Source organism: Tauraco erythrolophus, chromosome 3 (genome assembly GCF_009769465.1).
Source record: "Tauraco erythrolophus isolate bTauEry1 chromosome 3, bTauEry1.pri, whole genome shotgun sequence".
Taxonomy (NCBI): Eukaryota; Metazoa; Chordata; class Aves; order Musophagiformes; family Musophagidae; genus Tauraco; species Tauraco erythrolophus.
The window spans coordinates 37,360,844-37,376,556 of NC_141467.1; the positions used below are offsets into that span (position 1 = coordinate 37,360,844).

The 15,713-nt window shown below is 42.0% G+C and overlaps 1 protein-coding gene across 1 annotated transcript; it reads left to right on the forward strand.

Moving 5' to 3' along the window:
* The first annotated feature begins 10,079 nt into the window (after positions 1 to 10,079).
* Positions 10,080 to 14,303, forward strand: LOC104381439 (uncharacterized). The gene is made up of 3 exons (XM_009989152.1): positions 10,080 to 10,227; positions 13,249 to 13,395; positions 14,275 to 14,303. Exons 1-3 carry the CDS (start codon positions 10,080 to 10,082, stop codon positions 14,301 to 14,303), a joined length of 324 nt encoding a protein of 107 aa, XP_009987454.1.
* Positions 14,304 to 15,713: the final 1,410 nt, after the last annotated feature.

The following is a 15,713-nucleotide window of genomic DNA, read 5'->3' on the forward strand; positions in this document are numbered from 1 at the left end:
ATTTGCACTCTATAAGCATGTCCAATTCACGCTTTCACTTAGAATAGCTGCTGATATTTAAACTGAACTTTTCATGGCTTTCCGATCAGGACACCTTTCTAAGTATCACTCTGCTGTGGGGAATAAAGAGTTACTGGATGCTCTGTCATCAGAACTGGGATTTCTGTGCAGATACTTGAGACCAAGAAGGAAGCCCTGGTGTTGACCAGGAAACCAAGGAATAACTTTCTTCACAGGCCAGAACACCTCTCATTCCCTTGTCCAGCGCTCTCATCATACATCAATGTCTTAATGGAACAGACCAACAAGCAGTGTACCTGCGCATGAAGGACAGATACTGATAAGAAACAGATAGATTTAGAAATCACAAATTATAGGTTTGGTACACCAGTCGGGGATGTTATTCCTACGTGACAACATGTGAGAATGACGACCACAAAGTGTGCATGCATTCACTCACACAAAAGGAAACCTCTCACTCAAGGGTACCCAGAAGATAGCATTGCTCACTCGAAGGAATGAGGGCTTTCTTATCTCTGCCACCAGCCGGCAGGGAGTACATGCTGGTTGGCACCTGACCAGAGTTTGTACATGACAGTGGCCATGATGTGATGCCAGAAGCACGGAAGATAAGGGCACGAAGGAGCTGGCGGCTGCTGCACCAAAGGCTTTGGCCTCCATGGCAGGGTGGGGGATGGTCCTGCCACACTTCTAATGCCCTGCTGGATCATGGACCAGAATCCCTTCTTAATAGACATCCTGCAAAAAGCACATCCATCTGCAGAGCATGCTGCCACCACCACAGCTTGCACATGATGCAGGCAAGTAGTGAAGGCTACTACACTAGACAGGTCTATGTTGCATGAGCAGAAGAAATGAGACGGGGTTTCTCTTGAAGCTTTTTGCTAAGTTCCCAACTACTTTACAGTACGGACAGGGCCTGGGACCATAAAGGCCCTGAGATGTGGGTAGCACAGGCTCACACCAGTCTGCTCTCTCATCCAAGTAACAAAACACATAGATGGTTGATCCAGGACAGAATGATCCGTCTAGGGCTGCACAACCTACCTGCAGTAAATAGTTTATCCAGTGGCTTATCTGCAGCCACCAAAGGCAACAGAAATCTGTCCATTATTTATTGTTAGTACCTCATGAGTTGACATTTAATTTAAGTCTTCCACTGTGTCTTGCCCAGAAGCTTTAGCATTATAAATAGAGAAGCACTTTCTTTCCCATTTAAGAACTAGCCACGAGAATTCAGATCTGCTTGATGAACCTTTGCATAAGGCTTGCATTCTGTTGTCATAAATGGGTGATGTGCAGAAGTTTACAGGCACCTCTGTTTTGAGGAAAGTTACTTAATTGCTGAAGGCACTATTGCTTCAAGGCATCTATCAATGTCTAGCATTCATGGGCAGATATGTTTCCCTAAATACTATAGAGATGAAGACATCATTTCTTTTGTTTACAGTTGAGAAATTCTTTACAAACAGCTTTTTCTGAGAAATTTTATTTTCTTTCTGTTATGAAAGCTTCCACAACACTTGGGATACCAGGCATTTTGACACAGAGGGGCAGTCGTGTTGGCCACACACAATGTGCCCTTGGCTAATCCATGCTGAGTGTTGCGGATTGTTTTCTCATCTTTCACACGCTCAGGTATGGATGCCAAGAGGACATGCTCTGTGATCTTTCCAAGGAGGGCTTTCACTGTGTGCTTTTCTCACTGTACTTCATCTTTACTCATGCTGCTGTAACTGTCTACCCTTTGCAGTATCTCAGATGCTGTACTACATTTCTTTGTAACGATGACAGTAAGCAGACTCACCCCCTCCAATTGGGCATCACTCAATCTCCCACATACAAACACGTAGCCTGCATTCTCAAAACAGAAAAGACTAATGCCAAATCCAAACATCCTCCAGATGCAAAAACTTACCGGGAAACATAAAATAAGAGGTTTCTCCTCATTGAAACAGACGGTTAGGGCCTAAAGAGCCTAAGAACCAGCCACTCTTACTACTCTTCCAAGAAAACCTCTCAGTCCCTTGTAAGCATGGCCTGAAACCTAGCCACACATCTTGCAGATGGAGCTGAGAAGTAAACCAGACCATCTGGTCTTTGGACTCCTTGCCCATGTAACAGATTAGCCACTTTGTCATTAATAGCTTTTCAAAGCACTCATAAAGGCACTTCCAGCACGTATGCTTTCACATATACTCACTTGTATTAGCATTCAAAACTTCTTTGTCTACGTTAAATGTCTCTACTATTCTTGTTACCATAATACCTGAGTAGCATAACATATGTGGCCTCAGAACTCTCCTGGGAATAGGAAAAAAAATATTACCTTCAACTTGCAGGCAAGGAGAGGTCCATATGTTTTAAGCTCTCTGTGCTCAGCTTTTGTCTCCTGGTAAGACTTGCCCTTTCATTTCTGAAAACAGGATTTGGTTTGGTCCCTTGGACCCTGCAAAGCTGATCACAGACACACATCATTAGAATGCACTCCTTGGACGCAGAGACAGCATTATGGGAGATGAGGAAGTGAGCTGCCAACACACATAGCAAAGATCACAAGTGAACTCATGTCCTCTGACTCAGGCTGTAGATAGGAGGCATCACAGCCTCCTTTTCTGCCAGCTGCTTCTATGTGGAACTGAACCCACCAGGCCTGTCCTAGTAGCATCTGCTGGATCAGGTTCCCTGGTTGAGGGAGCAGCTGCCCTGAGGGACCTGAGCCATTCTGTACTGCTCCGCACTCTACCCTGAAGCACATACTGTGCCATGGGCTTATCCATGTGGCACTCATGGACTTGAAAAGGTTCCTATGCTTTTTTATGCTTACTTAATGTTTGTAGGTGGTGTATTTTGAAATGGCTTTATTAAGCCAGCAATTGTGATTACATTTGAATAGCAGTGGGAGCTCAGTACTGTTATAAATAACAGTTTGACCATTAATTCCATTTCTTTGCTTTTTTTTTTTGTTTTCAGCACGTTTCTTCCAGAAAAATGCATCTTATATTTTCTTGAGGGAGAGGTACCACCAATTTGAGGCTTATATTGTTGGTCTGTTGCCTTCATGAATCTGCTTCCTAGGTTCCAGAAAGACTTACAATTTTCCTTCATGTCTGTTCTTGAAGGTTGTGTAAACTGGTGAATACTCTCTTTCTTCCTACAGTCTAGAACAGTTTGTGTTCCTGTATTCTGAGGTTTTGTTAATATAACTGTACATGGAAACACTGCAACCTCAAGATCAAATGGAACTTTTACTCAGCAGATGACACAATTCTACCACTTATCTATGTGTTTCTTTAACAGAATAATATATAAGGGAACAATTCTTCTTTATCTTTACCTTCATTTTCAGGCTCAGAAAATAAAAGACCATGCTGCTGACATTTAATTGTCAGCTGAAGTAACTTTCCATGCTTTGGAAAATAAGATGGTTAGCCCTAAGGAAAGAATCCTTCAGTGCAGGAATAATGGCTTGTGTTAGACGTGTTGGGATAAAAAATTACTTCACGAAGAACATTAAGGACTGGCTATTCCACGACATCTTTCAAGTACCACTCTCCTTGTAGCAGAAGCTGACAGCCTAGAGAATGATGCCCAGGTTTTCATTTCAATGCCTCGAAAGCATGTGATAGTTCAGGATGGGAAATGAAAGGATCAGCAGGAAGCCCAATGAAATAACAAGGACTTCCTTGAAGACAGAGAGCAAATGGGAACACGACTCCATGGCTGAGTGGTGCTCCTAGTCCTGGTTCCTATGGTGCTGCTTTCAAAGGGCTGAGTCCTGATCTGGGTGAATCCTCTGAGCTTGAGATACTGCACTCAAGGCAGGACTGCTCCCTCTTTTGCTATCTGTTTGGAGCAGGGCCTCCTCTGATATGTTTGGATTATGGAGCAAAGTCCTGGCATAAACTGCAACACCAAAACTGACTGTGGACACTAACACAATATTAAGGTCAAAAGCAGAAGTGCCGGTGTGGGGTAGGATACAAGCAGGGGGACTGATATTCAGATGTGGGAAGTGGACATCTGGTAAGATTTTGCCATCTAATTCCATTCGAAGTCTAAGCTTAGTCTTTTCAGGCCATGTATTCAAAGGCTTGTTTTCTGGATTTCTAGCTGGAAAATCTATGGAATTTCAGCTGATATTATGAGCATGCAGTGTGTACAGATGTTACACATGTCTATACTCAACAGCACACAAAATTAAAGCATCCAAAATTGGAATTTTCCTCCCCCAAAAAGCCAACCATGCAACTTTGTGATTTGTTTCTTCTGTGACACAAGGATAATAATGTCTTGCTTTTGACAGATGAAAACGATAATCAAAATCCAAATGAGAGCCACTTATCCTAACCCTGAACAAGGCTGACACACAGAAAAATCAAACCTACCTGTAAACTCCTTTTTGACCTTGCTTGTAAAACTTCTGGTTCAATCACTTCCCACTCTTTTCCTAGCTACAGCAAATTTCAGTAGTAGGAAAGCCAGCAAGTTAAAGGAAGTGATTCTTCCCTCTACCATACACTCATGAGGACTCATCTTTACCTTAGAAAGACAGATAACAAACCTGCATTAATCAATGTATATTCTAAAAAGAGCTCTGGAAGTTCTTGGGAAACATTATTATTTATTTCTGAAGGAAAGTATTTTGCTATATGATTAGAGATACAGTGGATACATACCTAAATAAAGTTAGAAGGGAAAATTTTTAAGGTATCAGAAGTGTCTCCACGAGCTCCTGATTATCTAGGCTGTCAATAGCTCTTGAGCTACTTATGTCCTAAACATAGGGTTTTAGATCTGAAACAATGAGGGATATAATGAAGATGGAGAATCTACTCAGAGATGCACTGAGAAAGGACAACAGACAACAGACATAAGTTGTAAAATTCTGACTAGATGTATAGGGGAAGAAAAAGTCTCTATAAGGGTGATCAAATACTGGAGCAAGTTGCCCAGAGACGATGTGGAATCTCTATCCTTGGAGATACTCTGTACTCAACCAAGTGAGTCTCTGAGCAAGTAACAGGGTAAATCCCTGGCTGAACCAGATGACCTCCAGCACTTCCTTCCAACCTAAATGTTTGTATGAGTCTATGATTATGACTACAGAAAGACCTCTTTCACGCTCACGTGAATCATGGGATGTCACTGCGGGAGCTCATATCAATCCCTTGATGTCATAATATCAGTCTTGTGGAGTTCATTTATGTTCCTATTTCATACTAAGTCAACCCTGACAGAGACTGAAAATTTTTAAATCAGAAAATTGTGTTTGCCAGCCTTCTCTACGCATGACCATGGTCATATGTTAAATGCTTATTATGTTAATTGTTTTATTTGGAGAGCTTACCTAATACAGTTTGATAACAAGGTTCCCAATTTTTCATAGCAAGTGTAGCTTTTTAACTAATAAAACTAGTACCACCTGTATTGTGGAGAGTTTCAATGTTTTTAACTTATTTAGATAGCCTCTTATTCAAGTGGAGTTACTTTAGGAGTGTCTTAGAATATGTGTATCGGTTATATGCGGCTTGTATGTATTTCTTCTTGGGTGAAATGAAAAATTTAATTATATGAAAAAAATGCAAATTACTGCCAACTGTGTTAACTGTGAGAGAGTTGCATTATCTTCTAACATAAATTGTCAGTGAATTGGAGAAAAGACGTTTTGGAAGCTGATCTGATTACTGTCAGGGAAAGTGCTCAAACTCAATTGTTGGCAAATGTCCAGTACCCATCACTGAATGATCATCACCTCATCATTCAGCCTTCTCAACTGACATGCAAAACAACATCCAAATATTCATTGCACATCTGTGCTGGACAGATTATGCATTAGCAATTCAAATCAATTCAATGTACAGGCAGTTTCTGTAAAGGCGTCTGTTTGGGTGAGATGCCTTGTTGTCTGGGACGGATAATAAGGCAACTCTGTCTAATCTTGGAGAACAATCAACCCATCTTGAGAAGGTGACTGACTACGTATGCTCTTGCCCTGACAGCACTAGAACAATGGCCCCATAATGCACTTGACTCAGCTGGTAATAAAATCTACTTTTGATTAGCAGCCATGGCTTGTGTCAATCACTGCATGATGTACCATTGTCCTCTGGTCCTGAACACAGTTTATTTACAGGGAAACAAAAGCTTTTTGGATATGGCTGCTGCCCAGAGATTGCAAAATAGATTGAGCTGTCAGCCTCACACACTAGATGAAGATTAATGAGTTGTGCAGACAATAAATATGAAGCAATGACCATAAATATGCTAATAGGTATTATCCATATACACTATAATTGCTACAAAAATTAAAAAGTAGTGTGAAGGAAATAGGTCACAGGGTGACAGATAGATAATCTTGGATGCTGAAGATCTTTGGTTCAGTCAGATTCTCTACAGGTTTATTTCCTTCAATTAGACCCTTCAAAAGAGTAATTGTTTAAAAGCTGTTTAAATAATCTCTTTTGAAATAGAGGTTTATGGGAAAATGTTTATCAAAAAGTGACTTCAATGAACGTGTTATTGGAATGAAAAAGGTGACTACCAAAAGCAGGCTATGCAGAGATTAATGTCTGTGATCAGCTGCCCAGCTTCACTATGAGGAAAATATCTCTAAGTGGCACACTAGTGAGGACTTCAAGGAAAACATACTGAAGAGGCACAGCGGTTTATATCCACAGACACAAGTGAGTAAAGTCATTCCTGAGCAAAAAACAGAAGAGTTACATGCACATCTGGTTGTGTTGGTCTGTTTGGTGTTTTCAGCTTAGTACACTTTTTTTCTTTCTCTTTTTCTTTTTTTTTTTTTAAAAAACTGAAGAAGGGAAGAATGCCCATGGCTCAAATTTTCAGAGTACTTCCAATCAAGTCTTGAGTTTTCCAATTCCTTTCAAAGAGCACACAGTCTAGACAGCACATGATTTTTAACACTTAAGGATTTCATTTGAACCTGGAACTTAGAGAGTTAAACATCAAACATCAAACTATGTTAGCTACATGAATAAATGCCTCAGCACCTAAGGCTACCGAAATTGTAGTGACACTGAAAATAAAGGCAGTCATACTCTTGGTATTCATGGTTTTGACTCTCTGTTCTCTGAGGCTTAGAAATGCCACTGGATGCTTTTCAGGTCAACTCGCACCACTCATCTCCTCTCCTCAGATTTTTTGCTTTTGGAGCAGGGAAATTACTGAGATACTCTCCCAGATCCAATTTACTGTTATAATGTCAGGCTCAGTGATGCAACTGAATTATTTTCTCTTTCCTTCCATACTTAAACTAGAAGTTGCATCAATTTGGCTCTTAAATTATCACTGCTTGGATTTTTAGCAAACAGTCCACAAAGACTTACAACTGCTTTGGTGCTTCTGTGCCAGGCTCCCTGCAAACTCAGCTGGACATCAACTACACTTGCCTAACATCTTGGAAATTACACTTTCTAACCAGAAACAGTAAAACAGAAAAAAAAAATAAAGGTAGGGGACCATTTAGGAAAACACCTCACACAAAGCCAGCAAGTGAGAGGAGAAGCAAGTGGGATGAATTGGCGGAGGGAGAGGACCTCTGGAAGCTGCAGGCTCAGGGACTGAGTTCTTCTTCCCAGTCTCACTTGAGCAGTGACACTGGGCCTTTTTATACTGGAGGCTGTGATGTTAGTCATGTCACATGTTACCAGGGCACAGCAAGGCCATGTCCCACCGACCCAAGCACGGTGAGCACAGCAGACCCAGAGATGATAGGCAAGTTGAACCAAGAGTCCAAATCGTCAGGCAAGTTTGTAGTGATGAGGCAAATCCAAGGTCAAGTCAGAGACATGAGTCAACAGATCAGGTTCAGGTCTGGTGACGGTAGGTAGGGTCAGTCACAGCCCAGTGATTGCTGGGCAAGTCGATCCTTGCTAACCAGGCAGGTCCAAGGTCAAGCCATGAAGACAGTCTGCAGCTCAGTCTGAATGAATGAGGTATGGCTGTGATGGAGCTGCAGACAGGTGCACTCACAGCATCACTCAGGCAGGGACTGAAGGCCCAGGGGAGGCTGGCCAAGGCTGTTAAGACCTAATAGCAGACTCATCCCTGGCACAGGTACAAGAGATTGACCTTGTTTTCACTCATTTTCATACAAGAGATTCTCCCAGATTTTCATAATAAGCTGAAAACTAGTAAAATCAAACCTCTACCAGATCAGAACTTCTCCATAACTCACATTTGCCACGCCACTACAGTTAAGAGCATGAAGGTAGGCAGAGCTCAGCTGTTTTTAGCACTGTACCATCTGTGCCTACTCACATGTTCCTCATCAAACCCACTGCAACCACACAGCAAATTTTGGAGCCACCTCCTTGCTCACTAGGTCCATGGCACACTTGTAAACAGAGGCCTCCCTTGAATCTCTTTGGTGGCTATCTTCTTCTGACATTGAGTTGCTTCTTTTTTTTGAGACTACTATTAACTTCTCCTTTCCCTGCTTGTTCGCTGATGTCTCTGCCAATCATGAATTTCCTTGAGGTACTTTGCTTGCAATAAAACTTTTATTTTATCTAATTTTAACTGGTTTTAGTTAAACAACTTTGTATGCATCCATTATGAATTGTATTCTAGGATTGAGTAAAAGGCCATCACATCTAGAGTCTCTGCAACTATGTGAAGCCTTCATTCCCCGTGGCTTTGTCAGACTTTATCATTATTTTCTTACAGGCTGTTTGGAATATTAAGTAATTTATATTAACATTAACAAAGATTTTAGCAGTTTTGAGGGAAGGATCTGTAGCAATATGTATAAAGAAAGTGTCATTTTTGGGCTTATTGTCACTTTGAAGAGGGCCTATCGCATTAATTGTCCTGTTCTTACACGGAATTTTACTTGCATTTAAGCTGCAACTTTAAATGTTTTCTAACATTAAGTAATTAAAAATGATAAATGAGAGACTGGAGAAATTATGGGGATAAAGATGCATCTTAATTACAGAAGCCCTAATGCAATCACAGCAGAAAATAAGAACAACAAACGTTAGAATTAAAGAAAAGTAATACATATGAATTAAACAAAAATTGAATTAAACAAAAGAGTTAAAAGAGCAGTACTTGAGCAGCAAGGGTACATGGGCCAGATATCCCACTGCTCAGATAAATAGCACATACAAGAAGAGAGGAATGGACTTTGTATCCTTTGTTCTGTAACCCACCATGTACAAGATATAGCTATTATACAACTGTGAAAATGCTGTATTTTTATTCTGTATATTTCCACTTTGAGAACCATCTGTGTGGTAGTGTGGCCTGATCAGATATTCCCCTTTACCTAAGGGAGGAGGTCTATGGATTTTTAAACAACCTTATTTAAACTACTGGCTAAGAAAAACTGCAATAAAGGAGCGTGTGCCATTTCCAAAGGCCTGTTCATTAAAGATGGAGGCTCTGCTTTAGCAGGATTTGCACGAGGAAGAACAAAACCTCTGTGTCAATCTGCTCATACGATGCAAGGTCCCCTAACAGTTCCTTCCATAAAGAAGTTAATTTCAACCATCCGTTGTTAATTGAGTTCTGATTTCCAGCTCTCTGTAAACCAGTTATTTCAGGGGTAGCTGTGCCACAGCTGAACTCTGGGTGCTATAACCAACTCAAGTTGCAGTTTCCGCACGACCACCACTGTCTATTGTCTTTACTCCAAGTTGTATTAATCCTTAAAATGAGGGGCTATCTTCTACAGGTGCAATTCAGTACAATAGAGTGCAATGAAAAAGAATGAAGAAGCAAAGACCTCAGCCACATCAGCTGCCAGTCAATGGTTCATACACTACTAATTTGTGCTATGTATGGTAAGAGATTAGTTTGTTTGCCTAACCTTCACCCTGATAGCAGCAATAAAAAGGCCAGTTCATAAGATTCAGTTTCATTTCCTGGATCAGGATAAATTTTGGTTTCTTTTCTTTTTGATCGTGGCAGCAGTTTCATTTCTCTGCTGTTAGCTAGAGAGTGTATAAAAAGACTGGTTAATCCATGCAGTGCTTCAGTGGATTCCACACCATCAGTGTTGTGGTTTAGGCTGATCAGAAAAAGAAATGTCTGACCAAAATGTCCACAAAGCTGGTTTCACTTCCTCCGGGATCACAAAAGGATCGCTTGCTTCATCAATGATGTCCCATGAAGCAAAAGTGTCTGGGGGAGGCGTGCATTCTGGAGGCCCTACTGCTACTCTCCAAGAAATGGGTATGAGCAATTTCTCGTGTGTGTGTGGTTTTATGGTTTAGTGCATAGGGCCAAACAAATTCTTTTTTCCTTGAAAATAAGCTGAGTAATCTCTTCTTTCCTACATTCCGGTATTGCACTGAAGACACAAGATTCCTATATTTAACTGCATGTTCTCAGTGGGATGCTATTAAGGGTGTTTTCTGTGTATGTACATATGCATGAATGTACACATACATATGTGGTATGCATGAGATTAAGGACAGTGTTTATTTGAAGTCTGTGCTATCTCTCCATTCTGCTGGGAATCATCAATAATATGGAAAATCATGGTAGCAATAAGCAATGATACACTTATGCAAGAACATGATCTGTGTACCTACATTTCATATGAATTGTCAGATTTCCCTTGCTCTTGACTCACACGCATCCATACAGGGAGACCCCATCAAATCTTATCCAAACGCTGTAGCAGAGGGAAACTAGCTGCAGCCCAAGAGCTGAATTCCCGAAGGGAATACATACACATCCTTACAGCACGTATCTAAGCACTAAAATTAGGTATAAGTGGCTTTCACATGCACTAACTCTGCAGATGCTTGCTTTTCTGTTGCATGCTTAGAGCAATCCTTGACCTGACAACTCTAAGTAGCTCGGCACTCATTTAACCTCAGATCCTGTGGCATTCATAGAATCATAGAATGATTAGGGCTGGAAGGGACCTTCAAAGGCCATCTAGTCCAACCCCCCTGCAAGGAACAGGGATATCTCCAACTAGATCAGGTTGCTCAGGGCCCCGTCCAACCTGGCCTTGAACATCTCCAGGGATGGAGCATCCATCACCTCTCTGGGCAACCTGTTCCAGTGTTCTACAACTCTCATGGTAAAAAATTTTTTCCTAATATCCAATCTGAATCTACCTCCCTCTATTTTAAAACCATTACCCCTTGTCCTATCACAACAGGCCCTCCTGAACATTCGTGCACAAGATATTCTCCCTGCCAGTCCTTCCTGGGGGAACCCAACACAGCAGGCATCCTCTGAGCTGGCATAACCCCATAGAAGAGAGTGACCCATGTAATCGTGCTTTACCCAAGAGCACAGTAGTCAGCCGGCTGACCTTGGATAAAGGCTTCAAAACCCTTAGGGGTCTTGGCCCCACATCTCCCACGTGTCAGGAGGGTGCTGAGCAGCAGGCTGGTTACAGGTGGGGCGCTCTGCCGTGTTGGTCAACTGCTGGTCTCCTACTTTCGTGGTAAGCCACTAGAAGTCCACTCAAGGATGGAGCTGAACCTGACTCTTCCAGCCATAAAATGGGTGGTTGGCCAGATGAGCTGAAGAGGCTTTAGGTTTGAGGCATCTTTTAATAGTAAAAAATGCAAAAATCTTGATTGAGAGGAAGTAAGTGTTTTCAAGATAAGATTTACAATGCTGCCAATATTACTCATAGTGTGAGGCTCTAGACAGAGAGGGAGTAAGTGACATAAGGGTCATTTAGAGAGATACTGCATGTGACGCCTGTGAGGTATTTCTTAATTTTACTCTGTATGATTTGGTCAGTGAGTTTAGGTTACTGTTTAATGAATATTCAATAGCAAAGAGCTTAAGAGACAGTAGCAGCAGAGGGGAAGAATATCTAAGACAGTCAGGAGAGGAGGAGGACCAAGAATGAAGGGCAGGAAGATCTGCTAACCTGCTCTCAGGCACTATGCTGCATTGGCAGCCGAGATCCTAGTACTCAGGAGATACCAGTTACTTAATTTAATTGTACACTAGAGTAGAGTCAGCTGCAGAGTCTTGCCTTCTGTTACACATAAAGGTGGTACAGCACTACTCAGCACGCCCACGACCAGTGGCAAACTCTTCAGTGGTGATGCCCCATAAAGAGCGTGAAGTTGCAGATTCTAAAATAAAAGACTGAAGACTTGTGTCTGTCTATGTGCTGAGAATCTTTAGAAAGAGAGAATCAAACACTTAGCAACGCCTAGTCTTATTCTTCCCATGTCGATATCAACTCTGCACTTTTATGAAAATCACTGGTTTTGGTGAAGAGATATCCGCACGACTCCAGGAAAACTTAGCCATGCCTACAGGAGATACTCCAAAAGAGCTTTTATCCGTGTGAAAAACGCTAGCTCTGTAACATTGCCAAGGCAGGTGTGAGTTTTGGCTCCCTGCAGCAGGAGAGCTTGCCACACATTCTTTGCCTGATTGAGAGCTAAAAGGGCCTGATTTCATTTCCGCAGGTGCTCACTGAAATCTCTCGCTCTTCAAACACATCTTCTTAACCTTTTCATTCAGACTGTAATCCTTCCTCCCCCCAGAGCAAACACGCTCGAAGGAGTGGCTGATTCTGCAGCAGAGCACGAGTATTGTTCAGTATCACTTTACAGAAGATGTTATAACAAGCTCATCACCAAAATATTTGAGCATCCTCCAGGAATGTTTTAAGCATTACCACTAACGTTTGTCATTGCTAATGCTTTACTCCTCTCTCAGGAGAAGGCGTCTTTGCAATGGAATACTTTGCTTGGGGCTTGTTTGTAATGAGCTGGAGACATACATATAAATTGGCCACTGGCTACCACACCTTGCTGTATTTGAATTCTGCAGGTATCTATTATGCACAGGTTTATGCTATGGAAAGTGAAGTGAAAGGAACATATCCATCACCTGGAACAGTAAGTGGTGAGGTCTGCAAAAATCCTTAGTTGCTGTAGGGGTTTGTTCCACAGCCCTCGGGCAGCTCCTCAGAAAATTGTGCTTTCAGCAGAGACAAACTGTACTGAAACTGTTTTGGAGATCCAAATTTGTCAAAAACAGTCTGTGCAAGAGTCATACATTTTCTTTGTGTTCTGGGAACATTCACAAAGCACTGCAAATGTCCTTTCCCCAAGGTTGGCAGCTAAAAAGCAGTACACTAATGGAACAAGTAATAAGAAGTCTCTTTGTCTTTTGATATATTTGCTAGCCTTGAATTTTTTTAAAAACATGGTAGTTTATTCCTTCCAGTCACTAACATCTCCTCTGTAACTGTTGTAGGTGCCAAAGGCTCAACCCATTCATCAGGTTTTACCAGCAGTGGGATCTCCAGAGGATCCCAGGCCTCCCAGATGATGTCCCAGGAGGCCAGATCCCACGGAGGTGGAACCCCCAGGGGTGGTACAACTTCCACTGTCCAGTCCATCTGTAAGTGAGAGTTCTCCTAATAAAGATGAAATAACAAATGACTTCTGAGAAGTTAGCAGTATTTTAGCTCAAGTGTACATTTACTAGATGAAGGGATGTAAATAAGAGAAGTGTCTGCATTGTACTTGAAGCAACATTTCTCCTGTTTATTGCTTTATACTTGGCAGGAATCTGAAACTAAGGAATTAGTGGAAATAAGTATGCCATAAAGTTGCAAAGATACTGGTGGATAGCAGAGACAGAAGTTTGAAACTCGTAGTGACAGAAAAAGCCAGTTTAGGTTATGCTTTCATCAGCACCACACTGAAAGCTCATTAATTCTTGATCAAGCACAAATTCAGGACCAAACCAAGAGCGTCACATTTGGACATATGAAATAGATTAAGTGGGAGGAAACAGTGAAAGATGAGAATGGACTTACTAGGCTGATATAAACAGAAAACATGAGTCCATTTCTTACGGCCTTTTAGAATAGCTCAGCTTTCTTTCCTTTAAAGAATTTGTTGGGTCACAAGCAGAAGGATCTACCTGCACCTACGAGCTCAAAGCAGAGAATAGCACAAGTTTCCCTCATCACCTTGCCAAGTTAATACAGTCCATACCTAGATAAATCTAACCAAGGTATGAGGAAGCCTAGTCCATACCTGAACGCATCAGTAAGGATGCTAATTATGATAGCAGGATTCTATGGGGTTTGGAAGAGGATTTGAGACAGGATTGAAGTTCTTCATTTCAAAAAGCGTCTTTCAAAATGTAACACAGATCTTTGGTCTCTGACCTGGGAACATTTGTTAGCAATGCTGAGGTATTCTGTATGTTTCTCTGTACTGCAACTTTGCTTTAAGTTGTTCTCAAATGTTTCTTTGTATTTGTCCTTAGCAACGGGTGGCAAAGGAGGAAGGCGCTAAGTAGAAGAAAAACATCAGTCCAGAAGTAAGCTCTGCGAACACAGTCATTCAACAGCTTCTCCCCTTCTTTGCTCTCCTTGTCACTGACACAAAAGGCACAGCCTTTTTCACATGCACAAATAAAGGCTCTATTAAAATGATGGGTTCTTGCATGAAATTAGTGGGGATGGGGATGAGGGACATTTTCTTCCTTGGTTAATCACTCTCTGAAGCACAGGAACATACAAACGCAAGCCAATAAATGGAAGCTAAGGTACTATGATCTGCAAGGGTGTCTTAGAAAAATCCTGGCTTCAGCAATGCTAGACTCTCCAATTACAGGCAGCTTGCTCTGTTTGTTTTACAAAAAGCGATCACAGTGCGAAAGTCCTGTTGTGAGAGAGAAGCATAGAAACACTTGGTAAGGGGCATCCAGCAGTTCTCTTTGGATGTACTTCTAATGGGCTATCAAATTAAATTCTACTTAATTAAAAATACACGTAAGTAAATAAGAACTGGTCCCAAGAAATTTCGTACCTCAGAGATGCAACTGATGTTTATATCCCTGGACTATTTCTAAGGTCCCTTTCATCTTAATATTTCAAGTCCCTGCCTGTTTATTGAGACATGTCAGCTTTGTTGCATTTAAACCAAGACTACTCCTGTAAACTTCATGTAATACCTGAAAACAGGTAAGGAAGGGAGCCCATCTTCTCTGGGACAGTGTCGTGGGTTAGGCCACTCTGGCAACCAAACCCTGCCCCCCCCCCCCCCAGTCATTCACTCCCCCTCCCCCAGCCCCAGAGATGAGGGAGAGAATTCAAGGATAAATGGGAAACCTGTGGGTTGAGATAAGAACAATTTAATACAGATGATTTAATACACAGTGTAGATGCTCACCACCCCCTTGTATGCGAAGCCCGTCTCGTCCTGAAGCTGCAATCCCAGACGAACGCGAGGCCCCGAAATAGAGAGGGGGAGAGAGAGATAGTACTCTGAGAGTGGGAGTACTGGGAGAGAGAAAAAAAAAAGGCAATAGAGCGAAAGCGCAGAAGCACAAAAGCGGCGAAAGAGCCAAAGCGCCAAAAGCCCTTCTTTCCGGCTGTCCCTCACCTTTATACTGGGCATAACGCTGCCTGATATGGAATACTAATTGGCCAGTTTGGCCCTCAATCTGAAGTTCCACCACAAATCACAAGGGGAATCGTGGCCCCCTTGTCCCGGCTATGCTCCCCCCTTATCCCGCCGTGCTTCTGCACTCCGGCCAGGACATGGCACACTGAAAAGTCCTTGGCCAACTACAAACATCAGCTTGCTATCAACATTCTTCTCAGAGCGAGCCTCTGAGTAAAACCAAAACACGGAGCTCTTCTAGCTGCTAAAAAGAAGAGCTAACTCTGTCCCAGCTAAAACCAGGACAGACAGGTCTCT